Source organism: Cyanistes caeruleus, chromosome 5 (assembly GCF_971803275.1).
Source record: "Cyanistes caeruleus chromosome 5, bCyaCae1.hap1.1, whole genome shotgun sequence".
NCBI classification, from domain to species: Eukaryota; Metazoa; Chordata; class Aves; order Passeriformes; family Paridae; genus Cyanistes; species Cyanistes caeruleus.
The window spans coordinates 60,055,170-60,082,682 of record NC_141705.1 but is presented as its reverse complement, the minus strand read 5'-3'; the positions used below and the strand labels follow the sequence as shown (position 1 = coordinate 60,082,682).

At 39.9% G+C, this 27,513-nt stretch overlaps 4 protein-coding genes across 10 annotated transcripts in view; 2 read left to right on the top strand and 2 right to left on the bottom strand.

The window, feature by feature from the left end:
• Positions 1-2,766: 2,766 nt before the first annotated feature.
• HELQ (helicase, POLQ like) lies at positions 2,767-16,777 on the bottom strand. Of its 4 annotated transcripts, none has more exons than XM_023926328.2 (18): positions 16,370-16,777; positions 15,289-16,027; positions 14,754-14,932; positions 13,995-14,195; positions 12,881-12,953; positions 12,296-12,393; positions 11,645-11,743; positions 10,816-10,961; positions 9,911-10,150; positions 9,086-9,227; positions 8,680-8,784; positions 7,952-8,171; positions 7,045-7,202; positions 6,575-6,673; positions 6,123-6,296; positions 5,500-5,613; positions 4,411-4,545; positions 2,767-2,964 (listed from the first exon to the last, which is right to left on the bottom strand). In XM_023926328.2, the coding sequence occupies exons 1-18, from the start codon at positions 16,775-16,777 to the stop codon at positions 2,878-2,880; spliced, it is 3,417 nt and encodes a 1,138-aa protein (XP_023782096.2). In that variant the 3' UTR covers positions 2,767-2,877. The 4 variants fall into 4 exon arrangements, with proteins under 4 accessions (XP_023782096.2, XP_023782097.2, XP_023782098.2 ...); XM_023926329.2 differs by having other exon boundaries at positions 16,400-16,777; XM_023926330.2 differs by having other exon boundaries at positions 15,289-16,022; positions 16,370-16,715.
• Positions 16,755-19,155, top strand: MRPS18C (mitochondrial ribosomal protein S18C). Its single transcript, XM_023926437.2, has 6 exons — positions 16,755-16,827; positions 16,940-17,001; positions 18,004-18,087; positions 18,530-18,587; positions 18,895-18,954; positions 19,036-19,155. The coding sequence occupies exons 1-6, from the start codon at positions 16,776-16,778 to the stop codon at positions 19,110-19,112; spliced, it is 393 nt and encodes a 130-aa protein (XP_023782205.2). The 5' UTR covers positions 16,755-16,775; the 3' UTR covers positions 19,113-19,155.
• Positions 19,145-26,368, bottom strand: ABRAXAS1 (abraxas 1, BRCA1 A complex subunit). Its single transcript, XM_086889609.1, has 9 exons — positions 26,179-26,368; positions 24,946-25,036; positions 24,039-24,075; positions 23,541-23,607; positions 22,705-22,898; positions 21,347-21,466; positions 20,950-21,034; positions 20,363-20,471; positions 19,145-20,224 (listed from the first exon to the last, which is right to left on the bottom strand). The coding sequence occupies exons 1-9, from the start codon at positions 26,263-26,265 to the stop codon at positions 19,797-19,799; spliced, it is 1,218 nt and encodes a 405-aa protein (XP_086745735.1). The 5' UTR covers positions 26,266-26,368; the 3' UTR covers positions 19,145-19,796.
• Positions 26,298-27,513, top strand: part of LOC111928866 (glycerol-3-phosphate acyltransferase 3-like) — a 25,164-nt gene continuing 23,948 nt past the window's right edge. For 3 of the 4 annotated variants that reach the window (XM_086889608.1, XM_086889606.1, XM_086889607.1), the window contains exon 1: positions 26,349-27,295. The gene's annotated coding sequence lies outside the window, so the exon portion shown is untranslated. Of the gene's footprint in view, positions 27,296-27,513 lie in introns of all 4 variants that reach the window. The other variant, XM_086889605.1, reaches the window with a different exon arrangement.

Below are 27,513 nucleotides of genomic sequence, written 5' to 3'. Positions count from 1 at the left end.
AGACAGCTTTATATGAGAAACATTTAATCACACACTAATATATATTTCAGAAATAAAAAGCGGTATGAAATACATGTACTGCCTTGCTTGATAAGCTTAATTTTAGGAAAATAAAACAAGCTACATATAGCAAAGTTTCAGTGCAAATTAGTGCAGCTTCATTTCCACTTCTGATGCTAAGGTCACAGAGAAAGCCTTAGGGGAATTGCACTCATCCATCCAGGGAGAGCACAGTCTGTGTAAAGAGAACAGCAGAGACAATAAATGCCAACCTCTTTTTCTTTCCAGATCAGCTTTATGCAGATTTAAAACCACTCTCTTGTTTGAAACCAGCTTTTCCTATGACTTTCAAAGGAGCATTTGTAGGAAATACTCAACTTTACTCCTGAATGTGTATCTCATCAAAACCTGACCTTGCAGCAGTGCTGAGTGTTATGATAGTGTTATGTATAGTCATGTATAGTGTGAGGGTACATTTAGAAGTTGCAGGAATGATATTTTCCTGCTGTTCCCCTCTGCTATATAAATACATAAAATGTACACTTTAATTAGCATGCAAGTACAAATAGCATGCAAAGAATTGTGACAGAGGTTATTGACTCATTAACTATACTGTAATACATGTAGCAATTAATGGATTATTTCCATAACATGTTATTGCAGTAACCCAGCACTCAGAGTGAATAATTTTACAGTAACTTCCTGGGGTTCTTTCCCCCCCACCCAAATCCACACAAAACTGCACCAAACTTTGGAAAAACACCATCAAGTACCAATAAACCTTTAAGGTAGCTGTGTTTTCTTATGTGGGTACTACATCACCTGCTTAGATATGTATTCACAGTTATGCTGGAGTGAGCATCATCTGCCTTTTCAATGTAAAACAAATAAACCAACATAGAATTTAATATTATCTATCATTTGGTCCAAAATATTAGGCAAGAGACTTACATATAGCCTCAAGTCATGGCAAATATTGCTTCTGCCCTTGAGAACCAACTTCACATTTTTTCATTATTTCCAAATCCAGTCGTGCCTTAGGCACTTAAATATCAGTAACAGGATTCCCCTGTGGGCCCTCAGTGTACTAGTGGAAATGAATCACACTGCCTCTAAAAAGTGCTGGTTTTAAATTCCTGACCTGGTTTCGTACTGAATGCAGTCAAATATTGCATTTATCCAAACTGTGTAAGCCTCTACCAAGTATCACAAGTACGGGTTTAGGGGCATGTTTATGCCAAATAAAGGCTCATAAAGATTTTTTTCAATTGCTACCTCTGATTTCTCTAATGCAACAACAAAATAAGCAGTAGAATATTAGCATTTTCATCAGTTTTTCACCATAACTACTTTCTATCAAGCATTCAACATCTAACATCTCCACTGGATTTAGAAACATTTCTGGTTATTTCTAGAACCCAAACATAATTAGCCTGACTATCAAGCTCTCAGTTTAACTAAGGTTAATCTTACTTTTCCTTTACTGAGACCAAATTCTACACAAAAATTCCATGTTTAAGTGTGCCACTACACTGGCTACCCTAATTCAAAACTACTTTCATGCCCTCATGAGACCCCAGCTGGAACACTGCATCCAGATCTGGGGTTCTCAGCACAAGAAAGCCATGGACCCTGATGGAGCAGGTCCAGAGGAGGCTATGGATGCTCAGAGGGCTGGAGCACCTCTCCTATGAGCACAGGCTGAGAGCTGCTGTTGTTCAGCACGGAGGAGGCTCCAGGGGTTTTAACAAATGAGGGAGTGTGACTTTTTAGAGGAGCAGACAGTGATAGGGAAAGAGGGAATGGCTTTAAATTAAAAGAAGAGATATTTAGATTGGATAGTAGGAAGAAATTCTTTACTGTGAGGGTGATGAAGCACTGACACTGGGTGCACAAGGAAGCTGTGGATGCCCCATATGACTGGTGGTCAAAGCCAGGTTGGCAAGGCTTTGAACAACCTGGTATAGTGTAAGTGTCCCTGCCCATAGCAGAGGCTTAGGAATGAGATGATTTTTAAGGTTTCTTCCAATCCAAACCAGTCTGTGATTCTATAATTTAACACATCAGGCTGCCCTAGCTTTCAAATCTGTCTTAATTTGCAGGCCACTGTCAAGTGTTACACACCAGCTTTGAAGATTACTGTGTCACATCTCGGAAGGTTCAGGCATCCTCAAAACTACTTTCATGAAGCCTAACTTTTTGCTGGAGCAAATTGGGTTCAGATGCCTTTAAAAATCCTGACTAGGATGATTGACACATGCCCACAGACTCTCAGAATTTGACAGGGCTTCTCAAATGTCAGTTCTTTAAAAATTGATCTTTTTATATCTCCACATTTAAGCAAGAAATTAAAAAACCTTTTCAAAAAAGCAAACCTTCTGTTTGGAAGACTGCTCCAGAGGCATCCTGAAAGAATTATCTCAGGGAATTGCCAGAGGCTGAATATGAATTTGTATCTGCATTTTTTAAAAAGGCTTAAACTAGGCATCATTTACGACCTCTTTCACAACTCTGGGACAACTCCTTTGTTATGAATTGCAGCTCCTTCCATTACACTTAGAGTACAGAGAATCCTGCAAGCATAAGCTCCCAGCAGAAGTACACATGAGGCAGTCAGTCCAATTCCCAAAGAGCTCCTAGGGCTATGTCTAAAACCAGGGATGAATGAAGATTATTTTTGTCCTGTTGCTGAAGAAGTTCATAATCCAAACCTTCAAATGACGTCAACTTTCCAAGAAACATTCTGAATTCAGAACTCACTTTAAATTGTGGTATACAAAAGACATTAAATATTTATTAAATTAGAGCAGTTTTAAACAGGAGAGTTAAAAATTTTAAAATATCCAAATTTTGGATTCATGAGTTTCTTCATGACAATCAGTGGGTCCCTGGGATATTTGTTGGCACTTTTAAGAGTTCTTCGACTTCTTCCTGTAAAGCCTCAGCTTTTTCACTCAGCAGCATCTACAACAAGAAAAAGAAACAAAAATTAGAAAACAAATACAAGCATTACCTACAACTCTTAAGACAGATTAAAATATCCAAGTTTGCAACTTGCACTTGGGTCTGTGAAGGACTTCTGTTCCTGCTCCCAGGACCACAGCAACTTCCCCTCCAAGGACCAGCATTTTTTTGCCCATTAGTGTACACCCATATAGAAAGCAGTCACACAAAAATTCATATAGCACACAGATGATTTTCTTGACTCTAACATCACATAATACACCAAATTTATAGAACATCTGGAACTGTTAAGGAACATTTTTAACCTTAAGACATTTATTTTCCATGTTGGAATAAACATTTTTAAGTTGTGCCTGCTGAGCTGACAACTTCTTTTATTTGAAGTTTCTTACTACAGCATTTTACACCAGACATAAAGGACTGCTGATATCAGCAGTTGTTTAATCCACTGCCCTGAACTGTTTGTTGCTGGCATGGAGAAGAACAGGACCCCATGCAAGCACTCTTCTAACTTCCCAGTTAGAGAAAACTCCATGAATTTAGTATCTGAGCATGACAGTGTGGTAGATTGCTAGATTTGTCATTGACGTAGATAAGGCGTCTGCATATATCCCTTTCTTTTGGATCCCACAGAAACAAACTAAAAAAGCAGCAAGAAGCCTACAACGACATTATCTGAACATGACCTTTTAAGTGCACAACCCCAAAAAGTCGGTATTTTTACTTTGTGAGAATGTGCAAACCAAAACTTTCTAATTGACTGCCTTATTTTTACACCAACCACCCATCCTTTTATTCTGGACATTCCCTTACTTCACCAAGAGCTCGCTCTTTTAGTAGAATCAAACCTAAAACCAATACTACTGCAGCAGCAGATGATGAATGGACATAGAGAATACCAAATACCATCCCTTGATAAAGTACTTCCTGTATTTTTTGTTCAGACACAAGTCAGTGTTTGTTACAGAATCTGCATATTCAAAATGGAAAAGACAGAAAAGAATAACAAGGGCATGACAAAAGTAACCTAAATAGGTGAGGCTAACCCAGCACCTTGTTGGTTTCCATTTCTACAAGCCTACAAAACCTATTCTTTTGTCACAACTACCACTAGAACTTCTGTAAAGTAAGTCCTGAGATATTGGCAGAACTGAGCATTTCAAGTATCAGACAAGCTGTCAAGTATTTTTGCCCTTTGCTTCCCCTCTGAAGAGCAACACCACTTGGCACTATCTGGGACCTGACAGATTGTTCTTAGTACAGATCAGCATTTGGATCACAAACATCCACTAATGTCTTTATTAGTAAACCAAATCCTTCTCTTTTAATATCATTCCATGATCAAACATCCACTTTTGACATATTATATATATATATATTGACATATTTTGACATATTGACATACATGTCCTGAAGCAGGTTTTTACAGCTTTGTTTCTAACTCACCTTTGCAGATGAAACTATTTGTTTGGCTTGACGTCGTGACAAGTGCTCAATCATCCGCACCAGAGTTTCTGGATTTGCATTAGCCAAGTGTGCTAAAGTTTTGTACCCTGCGTTGTAAAGCTGTTTTGCTCGTGCCTGATAGTACAAAATTGTGTTAGATTATCAGAACAGGAAATAAGAATTACTGATAAGTACCAATCTCTGCACCAACCTCAAACATTTCATTCTGAAAATCAATCCAATTCTCTTTTTCTAATATGAATACTCCCTGAGAATCTTTACAGCCCAAAAGCACAGCTTCACCACTAAGATTTACCACCTGCAATCTTACCCACCTCTTAGGAACCCATTTGCCTTTATTTTCTCTGAGCTAGATAACACCAACACCGCTGTCTTCTCTTGTTACCATGTTTACTCCATTCACTGTCACTGACAGGAACGACAGTTCCACATTCTTTGGAGGTGTCTGTCTTGTTCAGCTTCTCAGATTAAAACCTCACTGCTACTAAATTCAATAGTTGTCTGACAAACTCATTCTACAATATGCTGGACAGGCTAGTTAAATCATTTTGCAAAGAGCAGAACCTTGGTCTGGAGCCCCAAAAGAGCTTTTATTTTAATAGGAGTCTTTGATTCAGAGACTGGTTAAATTTCTTGTTTAAAATACAGGCAGAACTACGAGTGATTGCCAAAGCCAAAGCTCCCAACAGGACTTTGCATATTTCTGCAAGGATCTTCTAACTTAAATATGTAAATTCTTATACCTCTTTACTCCCATGAACTGAAGAGTCCTCAAATGAAAGAAACTTGGACTCTGTTTTCCAATCAAGTGTACTGCTAAATTATTGTCCAAATACAGTATTTTCATAGTTGTTGTGGCAGCAGCCAGAAGAAAAATACTGGCTCCAGCTCCCATTTCCTCAACAGATCACTTTTCCCCCAGCTTCCAGACTTTTGTGGAGTATCTACTGAATTATGCTGAATTCCCAGCTACAAATTAGCTTGGTCTGCCAGATACACTTGAAAGGCAGAGTAACATTTAGCACACAAGTTAACATTGAAAAGTTTCAAGGAGCCAGGTTTACTGACCTCTAGAACCCCTGCTACCTCCATCAGAGGGATGAGTTCTGTCTTAACACAGTATGTCAAACGCTTGGTAAGTTCTGTCAGCAAGGCTTTATAAACCCAGAATTCTTCCAATTCCTGCAGAGACAAAGATTGCTAAAACTCAGCTCCAGAGTTCTATATTTGGGAAACATGACTGACAAAACTCTGCTGTGGCAACAAGTATACATTTGGCATTTTGATGGGGGAAGCACTAATATTTCTAGTCATCCTTTCAGAGAGTTGCAGAAGTGTATTCAGTGCTCTTCAGCTGAACATCCCAAAGCTGGGACAATTCTGAAGGATAAGCAAGGCCTTATTTCAATTATTTCACCAACAGCACTGGCAGTGATCAATGCCCTGTAAAATTTGTATATTTTCACATTCTCAGGGTGTAAAGCTTGCTTTTACTATCAGAAATGTCATTGTATGAACATTCTTTGCTCAATAGAAAAAATAATATAGAACAGGAAATGTGAAGAAACATTTTTGCACAAGAAAGATGAAATACCACACCGGTAATTCAGCTCTAAAGTAAGAGAAAAAAAACTCTAGATTTTGCAAAACTAAACCACAAAGAATCTATTTACATTCTTTTAACACAGTACCTCACAGAAACGTAGAAGGCAGGATGCAAAGGAGGCAGCAGAACTGAGGAGATTTTGCACGTATCCCCGGGACATATTAAATTTCTCTGAAACACTCCATATATTGGTCTCTTTCAGTAGGGTGTAAAGGACAAACGTCAGGTAGAACCTGTTCACCACGGCATTGTCCACATTCTAGGGATAAGACAAGCTAGAATTCAGAGCCAGTATCACATTGCAGATGTTCTGTTGGTACTACAAGGCAAATCTTTTCATATCTACTCCCTTCAGAGCTTTAAAACATTTCTATATTAAACAAAAAGACATTAAAACATAAAAACCAATGAGATTAAAAGAACTTTAATAATCAGAACAGCAATAAACAACACTAGCAGAAAAATAATCTGGAATTTGTAAACAGTCAAATTAAATTACTTAACTGTCATCTTAGGTATGAGAAATCTCCAGCCTACCTTTCTGATGGCTTGACCAGAAGCCTTCTTTGTAATAAAGCTTTCAGGCACTCCCACAATATCTGCTATTTTTTGCTCTGCTGCGCTTAGCTGGTTGAACTAAAATAAATATAAAGAATTTTCAGATATTTAGTTCTGTTAATATTATAGAAAACACAAGTGTATCATTTACAGTGCAACAATGTTTTTCAGTATCTCTACAGAATCAGTAGAGTAACACTACAGTCACCAGTCACAGCCAGCTCTGAAGGTTCTTCCCCTCCTTGTTTGAATTATCTGTAAATGTCCATTTCTGAATGCCTCATTTTAACAGAATTAAATAGATTTTAGTGTTCCCCCAGTAAAAATAAATTAGCATATTTGCCATCAGACTGTTACCCCACTTTATGTCCAATGTGTACAAACGTCCTCCAAATTTAATACACAGGATTACTGAATGCCCCAATGCATGTTTGATAGCAATTTCTCACCTGTCTCAAATATATCATCCAATCTGGGCTACAGGTAGAAGTCATATCATAGGGAGTTGACAGATACAGAAGATGAAGATTGCTCTCGAGAACCAGCCCTTCCAAACCCTTCTTCAAGTCTCTGTACAGAAGATTGCAGTATGCCAAGTCTATTGAGCCTAGAGAATAAGCACACAGGGTAAGAGTAAGCACAATTATAAACAGGCACACAGAGTTAAATAAAGTACATTTTAACACAGAATCGGTATTGTCTTTACCTTCCACAAACGCTTGTTACATCACCTGAACAGGAGAGAAATATCTGTAACCTGAGTAACTGTTCTAACATAACATGAGGAGTGAAGCAAAGCTGAGGAGAGGCAGTCACCTATTTCCATGTATGTTCGTTGTGTGTGGTTTTGGAGTGCTTGTGAAATGCCTTGGCTTTACTGAAATCCTGCAATAATATAGATTGAAGGAACCCTTCAGACTCATCCTACTCCAATTACATTCCATATCCCAAAATCTTTCTATGACAGGAAAACAGAACTTCCTGATATTTTTTTTTAAATTACAATTGGTCTACATATCATATCCTCCCTTTCCCTCTTAAGCTTTCCAAGAAATCCTTCTGTTTACAATAACCTGTTCATAACAATTACTTGTAAAACAAGGTCCTGAGCCACTTTGATTACAACCACTAAATCAAATCTTGAAGTGGTTTTTTAGGGGTACAGTTCTGGTTTTGTTCCCAGTGGGATCAGTATTATCACACTTCATTCCCATCACATTCAGTCATGAATGTGGTAAGCTACTAAATGAAAAGCTACTTCACTCCCATTTCCGTCCACTACATCATGTAGTAAAACTCTTTCTCTACAAATTATTTTTCATTGCAGCTTAATAACAAGACTAGAAAAAGCCTTACCCTTATATGTAGCTTTACCCAAGGGTGTGATTGTCAGGGTAGAATTGGAATTGCAGTCCTTCTCAGATATTCTTCCTTTTAGGAGTCCTTTTTCTATTAGATTTTCCAGCCCATCTTTAATTATCTCTGAGAGGCTCTTCTCTTTAGACAGTAGCTGCTGCTGAACACCCAGCAATGTACAGAGCATAAAATTGTCTATTTCCTCATGGGTAACTGCTATCTGCACCAGATTGGAAAGTAATTAGCATATTTAAAGTTATAATCACACAGTTAATAAGACATAGATAAAAATTACTGAATAAAGTGTTTGTGTTTCTATAGAAATACATCCCAACAAATAGAATGATAGCTGCTTGGTGGTGGATCTGATGGACTGCTCTCCATCTGTTCCATTATTCTAGCTACTGTATATTAACTTGTTTCCACTGTTTCTATTTGTATTTTGAATAAAGTATCAGAAATACATTTTGTTCTATTCTATTGTATTATAGGGTAGATATAATTTCTGCTTTTCCACATAAAGTAATTGTTGTGTTACATGATTACTTACTAAATGAGTTAAATTAAAAGATCTAACCAGATAAGGACAAAAAAATTGATTAAAGCTGTTCTGAACTTTGCAACACTGAGTGTTTAAGCAGTCTGTCTTTTTCTACAGAATTAACAGGAGACATTTTCTTGGCATTTCCAAGCACTTAAGTTACTCACATAGAAGAGGTAACTGATACCTTCAGTCCAACCAAAGATAATAACAGGCTCTGCATTCCCTTGGTCAACTCCAGCAGAAGGTTGCTGTAGCAATTCTCCAAAGGACTGTGAACTAAATCCTGAACCTAAAAGGGGCAAGGAATATATCAGTACAGAGGAATATTCATGCATTAATTTTACACTTTAAAAAATCAAACCTGATATCCATGATTCAGATTATAAAGAAAATGAGGATAAGCATTGAAAGTTTACAGTTCCCATTTGAAAACAAGCCACATAAAGGTAGTTTAAAGCTATTATTACATAAGTAAAATACTTACAAATTTAAGAGGTAAACAAAAATTAACCTAGGCAGCTTGGCTCCTCCTGTTTATTCCACCATCTTAACCCAGCAATTTAAATTACTGATAGCTTTGTAAAAATTACCAAGTGTTTGTCTTTTTCTTGCACTATGAGAATACTTTCTCCAGCACTGTCAATACCAGCTCGACCAGCTCTGCCAATCATTTGTTTATACTGGTTCTTCTTCAAGAAGTCATTGCCAACATAAGGAGCTCTGAGAATCACCCTGCAGAGAAGTCTTGAATAAGTTTTACTTTATATTCAAATTACTAAATCAGCAATAAAATGTTACAAATTCAAGTTAATTCTTTATATGTGCCCCTTACCTCATAACTAATAAAAATCGAATGCACCTCTTTGGACAGATGTGTAAATCAATTGTAAAGAATCAAACTATTTATGGTGTATTATATCTGCACACAGAAGTGGATTCTTAGCAAACCATCTTTGGTCACACAGAGTACAGCAGCCCTATCATCAGAACTTGTATATGAAAATATAATAAATTTTTGTGTTAAAACATATACCAACTGTAACTCCTTAGAAAAAGTTTATTTTACCATTAAAACACTGTTCTTAGGAGAGTATCTCCCAACCACTGTCCTCTTGAATAACACTACTAAAAACACTGAAGCATTTTTCAATTTATTAAAACTTATTTAATCCATTTAGGTAAGTGTTCTTCAGTGATATACTCTGAGTTATTTGCTACTGATTCACACTTCCTACATAAATACTGCACAGTCTTCTATCCCAAGTTGAACACAAAATCCCCGGTCCTTCCAATCTGATGGTAAAAGCACAAGCATTTTAAATAGCACTGAGATTTCCAACTTATTTAAGATTTTATATTTTTTTTTTTTACAAAGCAAGAAATCAGTGCAAAAAAATTAAGTTTTGGCTACTAACCTTCTAGCTGGCAGGTTGACTCCAGCAGCTAGAGTGGCTGTGCAAGCAAGCAGACACAGGACACCTGAAGAATAAGCTTCCTCTATGCTTTTTCTTTCATCATTTGTAAGGCCACTATGGTGATAGGCAATACCAAAAGGGATTGTTTGCTTCAAAACAGGACAGACAGTTCCATTTCCAACACTCTTCAGGCTCTTGATGAGATCTTCTTTTTCTTTCTCCCTGTGAGCTCTAAATTCTCTTGGAGGAGGAAAAGCATTTCTTTAGACATTGACCAATCATTAATTAAAAAGAAAATCAAAACCAAGAGACAGGCTTACTGTCTACTTCCGTTCATCATCCATTCCTCTATCATCTAAGTTGGAGAAATAGTTATTTCTAGAAACTTTGAAACAGCAATACACAGGAGGCTGATTTAATTGCAATAGAACCTTCCTTATTTGCAAACACAGGAACAGAAGGGATCAAATACTGGCTGCTTTACATTTTACAATTCAGATTTCCAAGGTGGGTATGGAACAAAGATATTCCAATGACTACCAAAGTACATGACCAAATACCAAGACATAGAGAAAAACATTTGTTTTCAAAGCTTCCAGAAACCAGTGCCAAAGGGACACAAAGATTAATTTAGTATGCTTTTCTTTCTTTTCTTTAGTATTTTCCTCTGACAATCATCTTCTTCAACTGTTTTGGTATAAAAGTAAGAACTTTAAAAAAAGTTTTTATTTAATAAGCCTTTTACAGTTTGCTATCACTTATGCAGTTAGCAACTTCATATGATTCCATGTTCAAAGCATTTACTTCTAATCACCAAGAAAAGACACTTGCAAACTAGATGACAATAAATTCCAAGTTGTAAGCAATTATTTCACATATAATTAAAAAAAAAGACAGAAACTTACTTCTTGAGGTACTTGCACACCATTGAAGCTACATTTTCGCAACTCTTTTTAGTGGAACAAAAGATTAGGCAGGAATATTTAGGAATAACTTCAGTAACCAGTGCAATGATGTGGTCAGGATCTGCTTTCTCCAGATTACTAGAATACTGTAATAAACACAGATTAACTAATATTTAAACTCAGGAATTAAGTCATAACTTAAATATTCAATATTCATTCTCAGCTGTTGCTTGAATACTCCCATTTGATTTAATGTGACGTAATTCTGAGAAGTTGTAGGGTAAGCTTTTCCCCCAACCCTCACTTGAAAGACATCTAACTTGAGGGATATATGGATATACAAATCAAATTCTTTGCTTTTTCCCTTAATAGTTCATTTTCTTTTAGCCACACTTGTGATCCTGGCAGTCTACCATTACACTCATTTTCCTTTGTAAAGGTTGAAATGAATCCCTACAGGGCAGCAGTAAGCTGGCAAAACCCCCAAAGGCTATCTTCTTTCAGTTTTGCCTAAGAGTGATCAACTGCTGAGAAAATCTACCTCCAAACATAAGATGCTGAGTGTCTGGAATACTCAAACACATTACTCCTCACATGTCAAAATACTGAAGAAACTTCTACCATGAGAAGTAAAAAATAAGTGAAAATCAAGTTAAGCATTCAGTATTTTAAGGCTTTTTTCCTTCCCAAAGCCTACCACTTCTTTGTCATGGGTACTACAAATGAATTATCATGTTTAAGTAATTTCTCTAGTAAAAAGTCTATAAGAAAATCACTGTAAAATAATGCATTTCACAACAGTTCAAAGAAACTACAAGCATGTTTTTACCTTGAAATTAAGGAGCCGTGAAAAAGCAAAGCCATCTTCTGCTTTGCTGTCAACTGCATAAATGGTGTCTCCTATCTTTATGTATTCCTTTAATTCTACCTAGCAAGATGGAAGCCACAAAGAGAAACTTTGTTAATTACTTAAATTACTCTGTTTTCTCTAAGCTGTTGATGATGTACAGCTTTTCTCTACACATCACATGTCATATACATACTTGCACATAAGCAGATGCTTTAGAATTTTTAAGAGAACTTAATTGTTTTAATTATTTGCCTTGATAAGGCATGAATCATAATGAAGAGTGCCAAAATTGCATCCCATGAGCTATTTATAAACCATGCTGTCCTGACAGCATACAAGAGCCAGCAGTACAGATTCTAGTTACACCAAATGGACTGCAATGATTCATCACAGTAGCTGTAATTTAGGAATTGCTTAAGTTAAAATGAAACAAATGCATTAGCACAGCAGTATAAAGATTATTGCATTTGTGTATTTAGAAGTGCATTGTGCTATTCATTGTACTGTTAGTAGTTAGAGAGCAATAGCAGGCCTTATATTATACTGTGCAGTTAAGCACAAAAGCTGTGATACATTGTGATTTTAAAGGCAAATATCCTCTTTACTAGCTCCTGTATCTTGCATACAGACCGGTCTAAAATTATTAGTGTAGTACTCTGCTTGCAGGAACTTCTGCAGGTCTCCAACATTATTTAATGTTGCACTCATGCCAATGATTTGTGTCTTTTCTGTAAAACAGAAGTTGAGATGAATTTATTATCACATGACCAACTTTTAAGACATCTGTTAAGTATTAAAGTCATGAGACTCCTCCTTCATCGTTAGTCTTTTCAAAATGCCAAAGTAGCAGATTTGAAGGGAAAGGCTGCTACTAAAGAAACACTGTGAAATAATACTAAGTTACAAAATACTGAGACTTAAATGTGATAAAATAAGCATTTAAATAGACGCCTAAAGGACTCCTACAAAGAAATGGAAGACATTTGACAATACTCAGGATTTCACAACGAAGTATCAAAAGAGCTTCAAAAACACCCTAACATCATTACAGGGTCAATTAACACTTAAATGAGTAAATGCTGTTAATACATGGAGTCATGCCATGTTTTTCAAAAGCGGCCAAAATAGCACAAATCCAGAAAATGATGGTGGGACCTCTCTCAGAGAGGCCACAACTACAAAACGTTAATGACATTAACTGTAGCCATGACTTACTGCTGGTGTGAAGAACTTTTGCGAGAGTAATTTCCAGTATTGCTCCACGACTTCCCTCCCCAAGCATATGCAGCTGTGCACAGAAGGGAAAAAGAAAAGGTAAGAATGCTACTGAGTTGAGAGTTTTTCTAAAAAAAACCTCCAAAATATAGAGACCTAAAGAAATACTACAGAACTGACTTTGCTGGACTTCCTCGTGATATCTCTCGTGTAAATTTGGATTGTTAAGTTCAGATGTATAACCTCATTTAAAATGTATGAATCACAGAAAAACAAACTCATGGGTAAATGCAGACAAGATTTACCTTCCATTTAACTAGACCACAACTGACACAAACAGTTAACTCCTGACAGTAAACAATCACTGTGGGGATCTTTGTATTCACCAGTCTGAGGCAATCTTAAACAAAATGTGGTTTAAGCAACACTTAGAGTGACAACATTCCTAGCAGCCAGCTTCCAGAAAAAACAGAAGTTAGTGCTTCAGCTGCCCTCTGTTTAGAAGCTACGGTGCTAAAGTATGGTCAGTCAGCCTGAAGAATTCCATGAATTAAAATCCCTCTTAGATGTTATACACATTATTCAACTCCACAATCAACCCTTGGTAACACAACTCAGCTCTACCACTGTAAGAGGCAATTCTCACAGCCAAATGTTACTTGATATTTTTCTTTTTTGTCAATGTTTTACAGAATCATTAATACCAGACATAAAGTTTCATGGTTTCACATCTAAGCCTTAAATTCTAGGCTTCATAAAGTACATTCCATACAATTAAAATTCTTTATGCCTTTTTGCAATTCATTAGATACTTCTAAATGTCAAGCAGTTATGCAGGAATTCACCATCAACCACTACCACCACAGATCTCTCAATATGAATCTATTGCTCTAAAATAGCAATGCTTCATTAAAAAAAAACAAAACAAACTTTCAGAATTACAGAATTATGTACAATTATGTACAATTCAGAACACAGAAAATAAAAGTAATTTTCAGGGTGAACACTCTGAGCAAAACCAAGCAGGAAAAGAACTGCTCCTTCCTAAATAATTGCTTATTAGAGCCCTAAAAGAACTTGCATCTGATAAATCTGAGTACATCTTATGGCCTACCTCATCTACCACAACCAGGCCAAGGTCATGGATTCTTTCTGTTTCGATTAAGGAGTTCACCAGAGCGTGTCCTTTTTCTATAGTAGCAATATAAAGAGATTTTTTAACTCTCCTTTTGATTGGTGGAAATCGTCCTTTACTTCCTGCATATTCTTCAACCAGGAAACCCAATTCTATCCCAAAACTCGATAAACCCCTAACCTACAAAAGAAAATCAATTAGAGAACAAATTCATGCTCATTTTGGATTTCATTTTCCATTTTTTGGAGCTGCCTCAAGAACTCAACATACAGAAAACCGACCCATATCACAAGTTAGTGAAAACATATTAGCTAGGAATATCTATTCCAGCTACAGAACTGAAGTGTCTTGTCTACACATATTATGAAGTTTTATTTCATCTGTTCTCTAAAACTAGCTTTCCCTTTATAACAAAAAAATGTTGGTTTTTAGTTCAAGACCACCTCTTCAGCAAGTTGAGTGTCACAGCTCTTAGGCTGCAGAACTAAACATCCCAAAAAGGCATTGTTTCAAAATTCAGCACCCTTTACTTCATAACTCAACATCTTCACCTCATGATTTGCGTCTGCTCCACTGCAAAATACTGACCCTCAGAGCAGCATTTCAGAGAGGTCACTCACTTCCCACCATATATTCACAAAAACCTTGCTGAAAACCAGGCAAGTGAGCAAGTAAACAAAGTGTATCAGGAAAGATTTATATAAAATTAAAGCAGTACCAGAAATACTGCAACCAGACCTTTTCTTGGACAATGGCAACATATGGCAGGATCATCAGAACATCCTTCTGCCTGCAGAGTAATTCTTGGAGAATTATTATTTCAGCGACAAGAGTTTTTCCACCACTGGTTGGCAATGAGTATATCAAGTTCTTCCTTTGCTGTAGGGATTCTAACATTAAGCAGTCATGCTGCCACTCTGCAAAACAAAAAGGGAACTATCAGCAACCCCAGGGGCATGTTGGTTGATACCAAAATTCCCGTGTTTCATTCAGAACACTTTGATCTCAGTGTTTGAGAGCTTTTCCTCAAAAAAGCACTTCAAGCTTTCAGTGATGGTGACTTCCAAAGTCTTCTGTAATCCAGATGGATATCATCCACTCTTTCTATCCATCTAAAACACCAAGATAGCCACTTCCTAAAACAGGACAACTACTTTCTAACATGGTTAACATTAAGCATTGCCTTAAATATTTTTACAGTATAATGAGTGAAACAGACAACACTCCACTAGCAGTTATTTTCTTTTTCCCAACAGACCATTAGTTACACTACCATAAAGTGTTTCAATCCCTCGAAGTTGTCTGAATAAATCTTTAATCTTGCTAGATAATCCGTAAAAAGGGCCTATATCGACAGAAGAAGATTCAATAGCTTTCCTAGCCACAAAAATCTCTTCAGATAAAACAGCTTCTTTGAGCTGCTTGGACTTGGAGACCTGCAGCGTCTGGGCTCTAGCATTTCCAGTCATAGCACTTTTCAGGTGATCTTTGAGACTCTCAGTTTTAAATAAAACACATTTGGAGTCTGAGGAAGAGTCAGTAGGTCTGTTCCTGTGTTCAGCACCAGCATAAAAAGACAATGGGTCCCTAATTTTGTCTGAGAAAGAATTCACATGTTCATCCCTCCCTTTTGAGACTGGAGATGTTCTAGAAGCAGAAGAAAGTTCATTCATTTTTTCAAAATACACAAGTTGTGATGATGGCAAGTCATCTAAAACAGACTCAGTTAATTCTTGATTGCTGTCAGCTGGGTTATTGTTACACATTTGGCAAGCACCCTCTTTGTCACTTTTAAGGACAACCACATTTTCTGAAGCAGAAAAGTCATCTTGCTCTTTCTGGTGAACTCCTGACTTCAGGTTCCCAAGTATGATCTCTCCATCTGCTTTCACATCCATGTTTTTATCATGCAGGTATTTGTCTTCAATATCATCCACTTGAGCCATCAATGAATCGTTTCCATAAAAGCTGTCATAATCACCGAACATATCCTCCTCGCTATCATGACTGCACTGCAAAAACGAAACAGAAGTTATCAACCCCCTGAGGCAACACCACAGAATGCAGAACATCTTGCAGAGCACAAGTATCAGAGCCGATTCACCTAAGTCTGTCCCAACTTGACACAAGAGCATTTTGTCTGCTGTCGTCTGTAAGGAAAACCCAGCTTGGGGTCTGAAGGAATGCCTTGACAGAGCGAAACAGATATCCAACAAGCAGGAGAATACGCGTGCAGAGAGAAGACAGAGATGATTTTTTTTAAAGCTAAAACCAAACGGCATCATACCCCCTCATACAAAGTACAGCCCTTCCCGACACACTCCACCCTCCCAGACGGAGCTTCCCCGCCTCACCACCAGCTCCAGGATCCCGCCATCCCCTACCGGGGCCTCCGCCGGGGGTCCCTCGCCACCAGAGCTCGGTCTCTTGCAAGCCACCGGCGAGCTGGCGGCGATGGGCTGCGCCGGGGCCCGGCTCCGCTTGCGCTCCGAGATGGAGCGGTTCCTCCTCCGCACGGCGAGCTTGGGCTCCGCCATGGCCGGGCTGCGCGGAGGCGGCGCGGGGCCCTCACGGCCGCGGAGGGACACGGGGAGAAGCCGCCATGGCGGGAGCAGGAACTTCCCGGCAGCAGCCGAGTGGGGAAGCACGTGACCGGATCTTGGCCAATCGCTCGCCCTCAGTCGGAAACGCCGCGCTTCTATTGGCCAGCAGGCGGCCGGCGGCAGTGACGTCAGAGCGGAAGTGGCGGAGCGGGCTGTCATGGCGGCTCGGGCCGTGGTGGCGCGGAGGCCCTGGCAGCGCCTGGTTCCCGGTATGTCCCTCCCGCTTGTCCGCTCTCCCTCTGTCGCAAGCGGCTGCGGGGGCGTTCGCGTGTCTGGGATGTCGAGCTTTGCCGCTGCTAACTGTCACTGTCTCCCTTGCAGCCGCGCTGTGGGCGCGTCCACGCCGCCTGCAGCATGAGGGACAGCCTGGGCGCTCCGACCAGGTGAGGCTTCTCCGACCTGCCCCGCTGTCCCGCTGTCCCGCTGCTCCCTCTCCGCAAGGCACTAGCGATGGCTGGAATCGCTTTGCTCTGGGCGCTGTGTAGCTCGGGCTCCTCAGACCCCGAATCCGTTTGGGGAGCGCAGCGCAGAGAGGTCATCAGGCACTGGAAGTTAAGGCCCCACGGATCTGTATTCCAGTATCTTAACTAGAGCCTGTTAAACCTGCTGTCTTAGTAACTGGGATGTGGAGTCAGCGACAGGACAAGGACCAGTGGCCACAAACTAAAAACACAAGAGCTTTCACCTCAGCATGGGGAAAAACTTCTTTACACTAAGGGTGGCAGAGCACTGGAACAGGCTGCCCGTGGCGGTCGTGAAGTTTCCTTGCTGGAGACATTCTAACCCCACCTGGACACGTTCCTTTGTCACCTGCTCCAGGGGGTTGGACTGGCTGATGTCCAAAGGTCCCTTCCAACCCTGACTGTTCTGTGACTCTGTGAAAAGTGAAAAATCACCTTTCACATCTTGTAAGAACTTGGTGCTGGGTGTATTCTGAAGTTTGAGGAGGCTTTCAGTCCTTAGGAGGTATTTCTGAATCTCTCTCTTCAGAAAGTGTGAGCATGCAGGTGCTTCCCCAGGCCATTTGCTTTGAAAATATTATTAAAATAAAAATAATTCTTGTGACTTATCAGACAAAATTACTTTTCTACCAGCTTCTGTAGATTTTGATTTCCAAGTAGAAGGTGTAAGCAGTATCTTACTGAATGATTTAACAGAGTTGCTAGTGTCCTTGTTACTAAAATATAAAAGGCTGTTTACCTGTGAGAAGTCTTTTAGGTTGCAAGGTACGAAGAAGTGAGTTAATAAAGTTATTGAAAAACTTCAGTGGTGCACTAAATAGCTCTTCTGGTTTTAAGACAAATACTGATCAAAGGATTAAAAGTAACAAATGCTCTCTATTTTCTTGTGAAGCTTACAGCTGTTAATCAATTCTCTGATTTCAGCCCATACACATGGAGAACCCCTATAAAGATCCTCCAAAGAGATGTGTCTTATGTGGAATAAATGTGGACTATAAGAATGTGCAGGTGAGTTTGAAAGTTATCCTTAAAGTTAGCCTTAGATAAGGTAACTGCTTTACTGTTTTTAAATGTATCTGTAGGAAGTCCAAAGTGATTAAAAAAACGATGATTAAAAAACTCCATTCATATGTGTAGGGACTTAAAACTTAAGAGTAAGAATATATGCAGGGTAAGGGTCAAATGATGCAGTCATGCTAAGATGCTTAATCTACTAATTATGTGTGACAACTTTGCTTTTTAACAAATAGAGTCCTTGGTTACAATTCAGCTGACACAAAGCATGGAAATTTTTCTATAGTAAATACTGCCTAGCTCCAAGCTGTACTTTTTTCTTCAGGCAGAAAAAACAGATGAAAAAAATGAAAAATAGAGTGCAAGTAGTAACATAATATAAAGCTCAAAAAAAAAAGTTCTTAAACTGACTTTGATTTTTCTTAATTTTAAGTAGCTTCTTTCCCAGTTTGTTTCTCCATATACTGGCTCCATTTATGGCAGGCATATCACAGGTATGTGAAGTATGAAATTAAATCCTATTTGGGTTAATAATAATGTTTTTGTGAGTCTAAGTAACTGTGTATCAGCAGTCTTTCTGGAAGTAACCAGTCTCAACTATTTGGTAATAGTATTCCCCTGACTTAGTAGCCTGTGCAAAGGAATTAAAATATTCATTAATTGTATGCATTTTGTATTTAACAGTAAAAGCATACGTGCATTTTTCTAGAAGGATTTAATCAAAGCTAGAGGGAATTGTCAGTACCATGCCTTTCACCTTGCAATGACTTGCTTAGTGTTGAAACTAATTAATCTCTTTAGGCTTGTGTAATAAGAAGCAGAAGGAAATTACGAAGGCCATTAAAAGAGCTCATGTATTTGGTAAGTGTGATTTTGCTTTTGAGTTTTCCAGCTCAAGGCTACTTTTCTACTAACAACACCTTTTTTTTTTTTTTTTAACAGGATTTATGCCGATTATGTTTAAGAACCCACAATTTCTCACAGACCCCAAGCTATGTAATATCAAACATCCAGAGTGATATACTGTACAGAAATAAACAATAAAACCGTGTTTCATCTTTATATACTTGTTTGCTGGAAATGTGGTTTGCTTACATAATGTGTGGTTGACTGAGGGGTGGATGTCAGTCATTCTCTTATTTTTCTTCAGGAAGTTTCTGGAAGTTATTGTCTGAAGGAAGATTAAAGCAATATTAGAAACTGGCAGCTGTATGGACCCCTTCCTCTGCTCACAGTGTTGCTAAAGCTCACATGGCTGTTTTTTCCCTTGCTGGGTTGTAAGATGGGGAGAAGTAAACAAGTACTGGTTTCCTGAGGATAAAGTAATGTACTTAAACTCTGGCAGTTCATGTAGACAGCTGATTCTGTTAAGTGTTCATTTGATGCTCCCTGCATCAGGAAAGTAGCACTGCTTCTTCACCAGCAGCTTGAAGCTGTATCACTTTGAAGCAGTATGTGACATGTTTATCATAGTATCCTGTAGCATAGTCTTTGAACCCTGAGAGAGAGAAGACAGATGGAACTCTGGAAGGCAAAGTGAGAGAATGTCATCTTGGACTTATCTTTATGCCAAACAGAATTCATGCACTGGGGGAAAAAAAACCAACCTGCAAAAATGCCCTGTTACATACATTGTGCAGTGCAATACATTGATACATCACTGGAATATACTGGCAGTAGCTTTTGCAAGGTCATCTGACAGATCAGAAAGTAGGAGAGTGTGGGTATTCATTTGCATCTCTGCTTTTTTCAAACACATCCTCATCTGTTTCAGTGCTACTCAGTGTAAGCTTCCTTTCCTGGTCACTGTCCTCTTGATCTTGAAATGATTCTTGGTGAAGCTGCAATGATCTGGATTTTTTGAATGACTTTGAAACTGTTGTGGTCCCCCTGACTTTACGCTTGTTTAGATGCCTTGTTTCAGCTTCAGTGAAGTCTGTTTCCTCTACCATGAGAGTCAGTTTGTCCATGACATTAATATGGTGGTCTATGTTACAGCAGTTCTTGGATATCTGTCGGCCTTTGAAGGAAACAATGCATGTCTGAAGTCCAGAATTGGGGAAAAATGTTTGCAGTGCCTGACAAAGGAGAACATTCTCCTTTGGCTCTGCTGGGTGGTTTTCATCTTCTCCTGAGGGAAAAAAACAGAGTTGCAGAACCACTTGCACCACTGCTGTTTTGGCTGCCTCGGGTTCAGAAGTGTTTTGTGCTTCTGTCACTTGAGCCAACTTTGGAAGGGCAAGGCTTGAATCACATTTGGTTAACTTACCCGAACAATTTTGTTGCTTTTTCCTCTTTATTTCTTCTTTTAATTGGCTCACTTCTGTTAAAAGTTTCTCTACAGATCGTTCACTGACTTCTACCGTAATGCATATTTTCTGCAAGAAGAAGAGCACGTTGATCAGCATATCAGTATTCACAGCAGCTGACTTTAAAATTGTTGCAAAATTCTTAAAGGTACTCATGGTAAAGTTGGACACAAAGTAGTAAAAAGCTTAAGTAATGATTTGGAGGTGGATTTGTCAGATAACTTAAACCTTGGTTTGAAGAAGGTGCAAGATGTTTTATTTGATCCCATCTAGGCAAAGGAGATCTAATAAACTACAGATACTACTCCTTCAGAATAATCCTCTTGTCAGAATTTATTCATGGACTTGAAGATTAAACATTGTACTTTCATCAAATGGGAATTTAAATCCTCAGCTTTGAGAATATAGTGTGCAGCACAGTAAATGGAACATGCTGATCTGTGTTTTGGACGTGGCTGTGTTTTCTCATGCAGTGCATGATTTTGTAGCTTTTGGCTGCCTTGGTTTTGTAGAACTGCTGAAGGTGAGGCAGGCATGGCCAGCTTACCTTCAGTTCCTCCTGCAAGGTGGCATACATCTCATTTATCTTATGGACCTCTTGTAGGGACCCATCTTCATGGAAGAATTCTGACCTGTGGACCAAGAGTAGAACTGTATAATTGCAGTTAGGGATCCCAGTGCTTACTTAGTAGGAGCTTTAATTAGTAAAGAAGCGTTTTGAGCTTCAATGCCATGTGCCTGCTTTGAGACAGACAGCTCCTGTCAAAATACAGGACTGAATTAATTTCTAAGTATGCTGGAATGGTAAGTAACTGTAGAAAACAGGTCAACAGGTGAGCAAGGTATGGCTATAACATTTGCAAAAGCACTTAAATGCTTTTACAGAAAGGTAAGTGTGGTTATGGTAGTGGGAGGATACAGCTATCAGTAAATACGTGTTGTACCTGTGTTGTCTCACAGCTCTCACAAAACCAGAGGATACACAGGAACCAGACACTGTTCTGTAACCTTGCTGTTCTGCCATGCCCAAGTTGGTAACCACCAAGGGGACTTTCTGGAAAAGACTTCAAATGCAGAAGTATGAAAACATGATCTATTAATATCCACCAAAGGTCTCTCTTTGAAAGTTAAATGTTCTTGACTGTTGTGGCTTGTGGTTATTTTAATAGTTTGTTCACAGTTTTATGGTTTATTCCTATGTTCCCCCATGTTTCTCCCAGAGTTGGTTGCCCCTAAGTTGTACCTTCCCCTATGCTGCCCATCATTGAAATCAAACCCCTTATTCCAGTACCTTCCCTATCTGTCATTGTAAACCCTGTCACTTGTTCTGGACCCTTCCCTGTCAATCCCCTGTTAGCCCAGCCCCTTGCAGTACCTCCTCTTTGGAATTCCCCTATTTCTTGAAGCCCCATTGGGCCATGTGACCTGCCCTCTCCTCCCCCTTATCCCTATTGGATCCTGAATTGTAATCCCCTCCTCTCAGTCCTCTCTCCTGGTTTCCCTATTGGTTAACTGTTTGTACCCACCCCCTGAAACCTCCATGTATTTAATCCAGTGTATGGGGTATTCGGGGCTCCTCTGTCCCTCTCCCATTCAGCCTCAATAAACCTTTCCCTGCTGGAACCTCATACAGAGAGCCTTCTCCTTATTCCTTTGCCCAATCCCTGGTGTTGGTTAGTGATCCTGCACCATACAACAAGTGGCTCTAAAGGTTCTGCCTGTGGTGTACCCCACACCAAGGCAGTTCCCCACACTTGGCGCAGTGCCAGTGTGTCCACTGAGCTAGCCTGGGCTACGGTGAACCACGATCTGAAGGGACAGTTACAGTATTGTTAATCCTTGCTAAATGTATTACATCACATACAGATGAGGCTAAAGGCAAACTTTGGGAGCAACCAGAAGCTGAGCAATGTCCATAATTCCCCCTCTTTCTAACTACAACACACACTAATGCATTGCTTGCTAAGCCTAGCCTGTGAGAGAGTAGGATGTCTCTAAAGTTAACACCAATTTAAATATTTTGATGAACACCATGTATGGTTGACATCCTGTACACAAAACAATTGGATCAGGAGCAGCTTATGTGTGTAAATAAACTGACAGTGTCTGCTTGGTGATGCTGGCACTACAGATAAAAAGGGGCAATCCCAGAACAGAATTCCAGTGTAAACCTTCAACTGGGCTCTGGCAACATAAGGAATAATCTTACTAGAAGTTTCAAAGGTAAAATAAACAGTGTTACTGATTCAGTTGCAATAAAGTAGAGACACTTTCAAGTTTTAGTGCATGCAGTAGACATTACCCTTCCTGAGGCCGATGTAGAGCATGTTCCAATCTGTAAGTAGAACAACTTTCTGTCATCACGCTAGAGGTTAAAAGGAGGAATACAAGCCCCTGGTTTGATAGGTGTGACTGCAGGTTTTTATGAAGCACTCTTTCCCGGAATGTCATGATCTGGTCTGTGTTACGTCTGAATTTGTACCATCCTATTACGCTCTGCGAGTAGAAGAAAATTCACAGTTACTGTTAAATCATGATGTCCCTGTGTGTCACACTGAATCAAGTTTCATTCAGCACCAAAGTCATATCTGAATTGTTTGCTAGTAGGTGCATAGGCATATTTTCATAACTTGAAACCCTTAAAACTTCTAACCCTAATTCCCATCTTCTTTCCTTCAAAACCAGGTGTTGAATTGATCTGTTTCTGAGCCTGTGTTCAAGCTGAAACTGCAAGCTTCTTTCTGTTTTGTTGTTTCTTTTCAGCTTCTACTTTCCCCTTGTAAAACTTTGCTCCGTGGAAAAGACTTAAGTTTTTTTGATGAAGTAGTCCTTAACCATTTGTGAGCTGACCTCAACTGTTCTTAAGGTAGAAATTGGTGCAATTCCTTTAATACCCAAGTGTTCACTTGAGAAATTAATAATTAAAAACAAAGTTGTGACAGATACATAGGCAAACTCTAGTCAAAGATAAGCTAAACTGTTTTTTAAGGAGGAAAAGGATGTAACTGTTTTGACCAGCAGCATGAAGGACTATAAAAGGTTTAAAATCAGAAAAAGCCTTGATGCAAGAGGTATCCAGCACAGCCTCCAAAATTTGAGTAATCTCCTCAGTATGGTTTAGATTTGAAAGTAAAATACCTTCTTATAGCCTGATAGTATTTTCTTCAGGGCAAGTTCATTCAGGTCTCCTGCAGAATTATAAAAGCTAGAAGAAAATTAGGACAATTAAAGGGGAAGAAATATCTTTTTTCTTTTTTTTCTTTTTTTTTTTTTTCCTCAAAATTTTTAATTAATACTGTTAAGTGTGAGATGTTAGAATGTATGGAATGCTTTTTTTTTTCAATGTGTTGATACTGTTTTGTAGTTAACATGGTATCATAGCTCACCAGAAGGTGCAGTATGCCTTATCTCTATTTATACATGCACAGACAAACAAACAAACACACAAACAAAAAAAAGATACAGAACCAAAATAGGAATAAGATAAGGCACTTTGCATCTGTAATTCCAAGAGGTTGATACAGCTACTGTAGTTACAGCTGGGTGATTTTCTCAGCCAATATAAATTTAACTCTTGAAAAGTTCAAGTTAGGGTTAATTTTAACTTTTCAGTATCTGTTTACTTAAGATTCTTACCTGAACAACTGGTAGCATGGAATATGCTTCTGTATGTCTGGAAAGAGAAAGCAATATTACTCTGGGTTCATCAGCTCAATATATCATGTCTGCTATAATCGGCATGAAACTGATAGAAGGACCAAGAAATAATTCTATGTAATTTCTTAAAATCAAACGCATTAATATCTAATTAAATAAGATGAAGGAAGGAAAATTTTTCAAAATAGATTCTAATTAATTTTGTTGAATGTAAAGGGAACCACTAATATAAACTGTATTTTTTGGGTATTTTTCTACTTTGTCAATTGAAAAATCAAACTGGGTACTTTATATTTTTCTCCTTTCTGCTGGGTGCAGGAGTAGTATGTAGTATGAAGGATTTCACTTGAGTTACTCAGTGCACATCCACTCCAATCACATCAAGATGATAACAAAAAATACATCTGGCATCTACTTAGTGAAATTATTAAAGAGCTTGCAGCCTTCACACACAGAATTTTATAAGCTCCAAATTAAGTAATAGATGCTAATGCATTACAGTTCACATCACTGATAGACCAATCTTTTCCAGGGCAACTGTAGTCTAGAAGAGTTTGTGATGTAGCCAAGACAAGGGTCTAAACCCCAAGTTAATGTAACAAGCTATTTGTCAAAGAGTAGCCATTTAAGGAACTAAGAACTATTATTTCCTTTAAATTACTTTGTTTTCTGCATTAAAACTATAATTTTTTTAGCAGTTAAAATGCTACAAAATAACACTTCTGTGAGAGTTCGGTTGTTTGGGGTTTTTTTTTTTTTTTTGTTTACATCAGCAAAGCATGTAGGATCTTGCCATAGAGTTTTGACTTGACTGCTGTCCCTCAAAACGGAAATGTCATTTACTGCCCGAAACCAAGCAGGCTATGCAAAATGTAGACACACTAACCGATTGTATAAACAACTTCAACATCATCCATTTGTGAGTCTGTAATGCTGTTCTTGGCTTCACCTTTCACATCTCCAAGGAGAAAACCTTCCTTCAGAGGGGAAGAGGAAAAAAAAAAATCACATTAACAGTAGCATTGAACAGACACTGCTGCTGTCCTCACCACTGGTGCGGCCTTATCTCTGTCCTGTGTACAGTTTTGGTGCCACAATGTAAGAAAAATACAAAGCTATTAGAAAGTATCCAAAGGAGGGCTGCAAAGATGGTGGAGGGTCTAGAGAGGAAGCCACAGCAGGAGTGGCTGAGGTCACTTGGTCTGTGAAGCCTGGAGGAAAGTGAGAGGAGACCCCATTGCAGTCTACAGCTGCCTCTAGAGAAGTGGAGCAACAGACACTGATCTCTTCCTTCCACTGACCGTGACAGGACCCGAGGGAATGGCATGAAGCTGAATTGGGAGAGGTTTAGGTCGCATATCATAAACAGATTCTTTTTGCCCAGAGGGTGTTTGAGCAGTGGAACAGGCTCCCCAGGGAAGTGGTCACAGCACCAAAGCCTGGCAGAGTTCAAGAAGCGTATGGATAACACTCTCACAGGTATGTGGTGGGTGGGATTCTTGGGTGTCCTGTGAGTGGCCAAAAGTTGAACTACCTGATCCTTGTGGGTCCGTTCCAACTCAGCATATTCTATCATGATTTTCTCTCTAATACTAAGTGCTGGCTTCAGCAGACGAAAAATGCTGTCAAAACGAACTTACACACACATATATATATGTATGTATGTATGTATGTATGTATGTATTTTTAAACAGAGTGAGTTCTCACTTATTTTTCCATATCAGCCCTCAGTTAGGAAGATATCCCCAGGGAGGCAGTGCGGTGTGTTGGTGGGTTTGCGGAGGCTCCGGTGATCACTGAGCCCGAGCAGCCCTGAGCGGCCGTGTGGTGCTGCTCACCGGGGCTGGGGTCGGGCGGCCTGGCCAGCGCCGCGCTCGGCCCGAGGCGGACACGGCGCTGCAGCCTCCGCTCGCCTCGTTCGGACACGGAGCGCTCACGTTTTTCCGCTGCTCGCACACAAAGCGACTCCCGGGGGCGGCGGGGCGGGACAGCCCCGAACCCGGACGCTCTCCCGGCAGGGTCGAGCAGGGGAGGCCCGGCGGCAGCGCGGCCGCGGCGGGGACGGCCCGCCCCTCCCTCCTCTCCCCCCGACCCGGCCCGGCCCTCCCGCGGCACCCACCGTGTCCGAGTCGGTGCTGAGGTGCTGGAAGGCGAGGGCGCCGAACACGAAGCCCGAGAGCAGGGCCGACGTGCTCTCGCCCTCCATGCCCGCAATGGCGGGCCGGGCCGCGGGTGGGCGGGAGCCCCCAGCGGCCGCCGGCGGCAGCGGCGCTCCCCGCGGCCCGGCCCACCGCGGCCCGGCCTGAGGGGAGCGCGGACCTGCGGCCGGGCTCGGCATCTCTCCTCAGCTGCAAAATGAGGGATTTGGGAAAATGTTCTCAAGAGAGGATGTTCTCTGATGTTTGATCTTTGTCTGCTTTCAAGCCTGGTCAACAAGAAGGGAGATTTAATTCGCGAAACAGTCACGGAATCAATTAGGTTGGAAAAGACCTCTGAGACCATCAAGCCCAAGCTGTGACTGAACACTACGGTGTCAAAAAGACCACGGCATTGAGTACCATGCCCAGTCTTTCCATAAACATCTTCAGGGACAGTGACTCCACCGCCTCCCTGGGCATCCCATTCCAATTGTCTAAGCACCGTTTCTGTGAAGAAATTCTTCCTAATGTTCAGCATAAACCTCCTGTGGTGCAGGTTAAGACTGTAAAATAGCAGCTAACAAGCAAACTCTGACTGATGTCCACGTGTTAGGAAGATAAATTACTTATTGGTAGAATTGTCTTTTTAAGGTTTAGGGCTGGATATGTTTTGATGGTCTCACCTGGGGGAGACCTAACAAAGCTTAGGGAGAAGGATGCCCATTGATACTGAATACAAAGGATGCAGAATTTAGGGGCAGTTCAAGGGTTTGTCCCAAGGATGAATCAAGCCGTCCTGCCCTCCTCATACATTGCTCCCAGTCCCCCGTCTGCAAGCTCTGGGCTGAAGGGTAGGATCTGTGCTGATGGAACCTCCACACTGAGCTGCACTACAAGCTTTAGTTTGATGCTTTCACCAAAACATCAGCATTTAAACTGAGCTCCCAGCCCACATCATCCCATTGGGAGTGCAGGTGGAGTGAGCCGCGCTCCCATCTCTGGAGTAGGAGGATTGTGTCATGCAGCATGAAGAGGCATGGCACTGGCTGAGCTCCTGTTCATACCAAGGCTGTGCATTTCGAAATGGGACATGCAGCTGTGAGTATGTCTGGAGGTGCACTGCGCTCTTTGAGAATGTGGGGAGAATCTTCTGAGTCAATAACCTAATAAAATGTGATAAAGATATAATAAAATGATAATGTTAGATAATGGTCTGACAGCAGTAAACCATACTACTTCTTCCTCAGACATAGACTGTTTGCAGAATGCATGTTTTGTATTTTTTGAGTTGTCACATCTTACTTCCTTTTAATACT

Excerpts from the sequence above, each read along its gene's own strand:
- ABRAXAS1 (XM_086889609.1), bottom strand. The coding sequence starts at position 26,265 with ATGGAGGGCGAGAGCACGTCGGCCCTGCTCTCGGGCTTCGTGTTCGGC. Across the intron at positions 22,899-23,540 it reads TACTATCAGGCTATAAGAAG|AGCGTAATAGGATGGTACAA; the intron begins GTATTTTACTTT and ends TTCTACTCGCAG. Across the intron at positions 21,035-21,346 it reads AGAGCTGTGAGACAACACAG|GTCAGAATTCTTCCATGAAG; the intron begins GTACAACACGTA and ends CTTGGTCCACAG.
- MRPS18C (XM_023926437.2), top strand. The coding sequence starts at position 16,776 with ATGGCGGCTCGGGCCGTGGTGGCGCGGAGGCCCTGGCAGCGCCTGGTT. Across the intron at positions 16,828-16,939 it reads CTGGCAGCGCCTGGTTCCCG|CCGCGCTGTGGGCGCGTCCA; the intron begins GTATGTCCCTCC and ends TCTCCCTTGCAG. Across the intron at positions 18,955-19,035 it reads TAAAAGAGCTCATGTATTTG|GATTTATGCCGATTATGTTT; the intron begins GTAAGTGTGATT and ends TTTTTTTAACAG.
- HELQ (XM_023926328.2), bottom strand. The coding sequence starts at position 16,777 with ATGACAGCCCGCTCCGCCACTTCCGCTCTGACGTCACTGCCGCCGGCC. Across the intron at positions 9,228-9,910 it reads GTCAACCTGCCAGCTAGAAG|GGTGATTCTCAGAGCTCCTT; the intron begins GTTAGTAGCCAA and ends ACTTCTCTGCAG. Across the intron at positions 4,546-5,499 it reads AGGTAGCAGGGGTTCTAGAG|GCACGAGCAAAACAGCTTTA; the intron begins GTCAGTAAACCT and ends TTGTACTATCAG.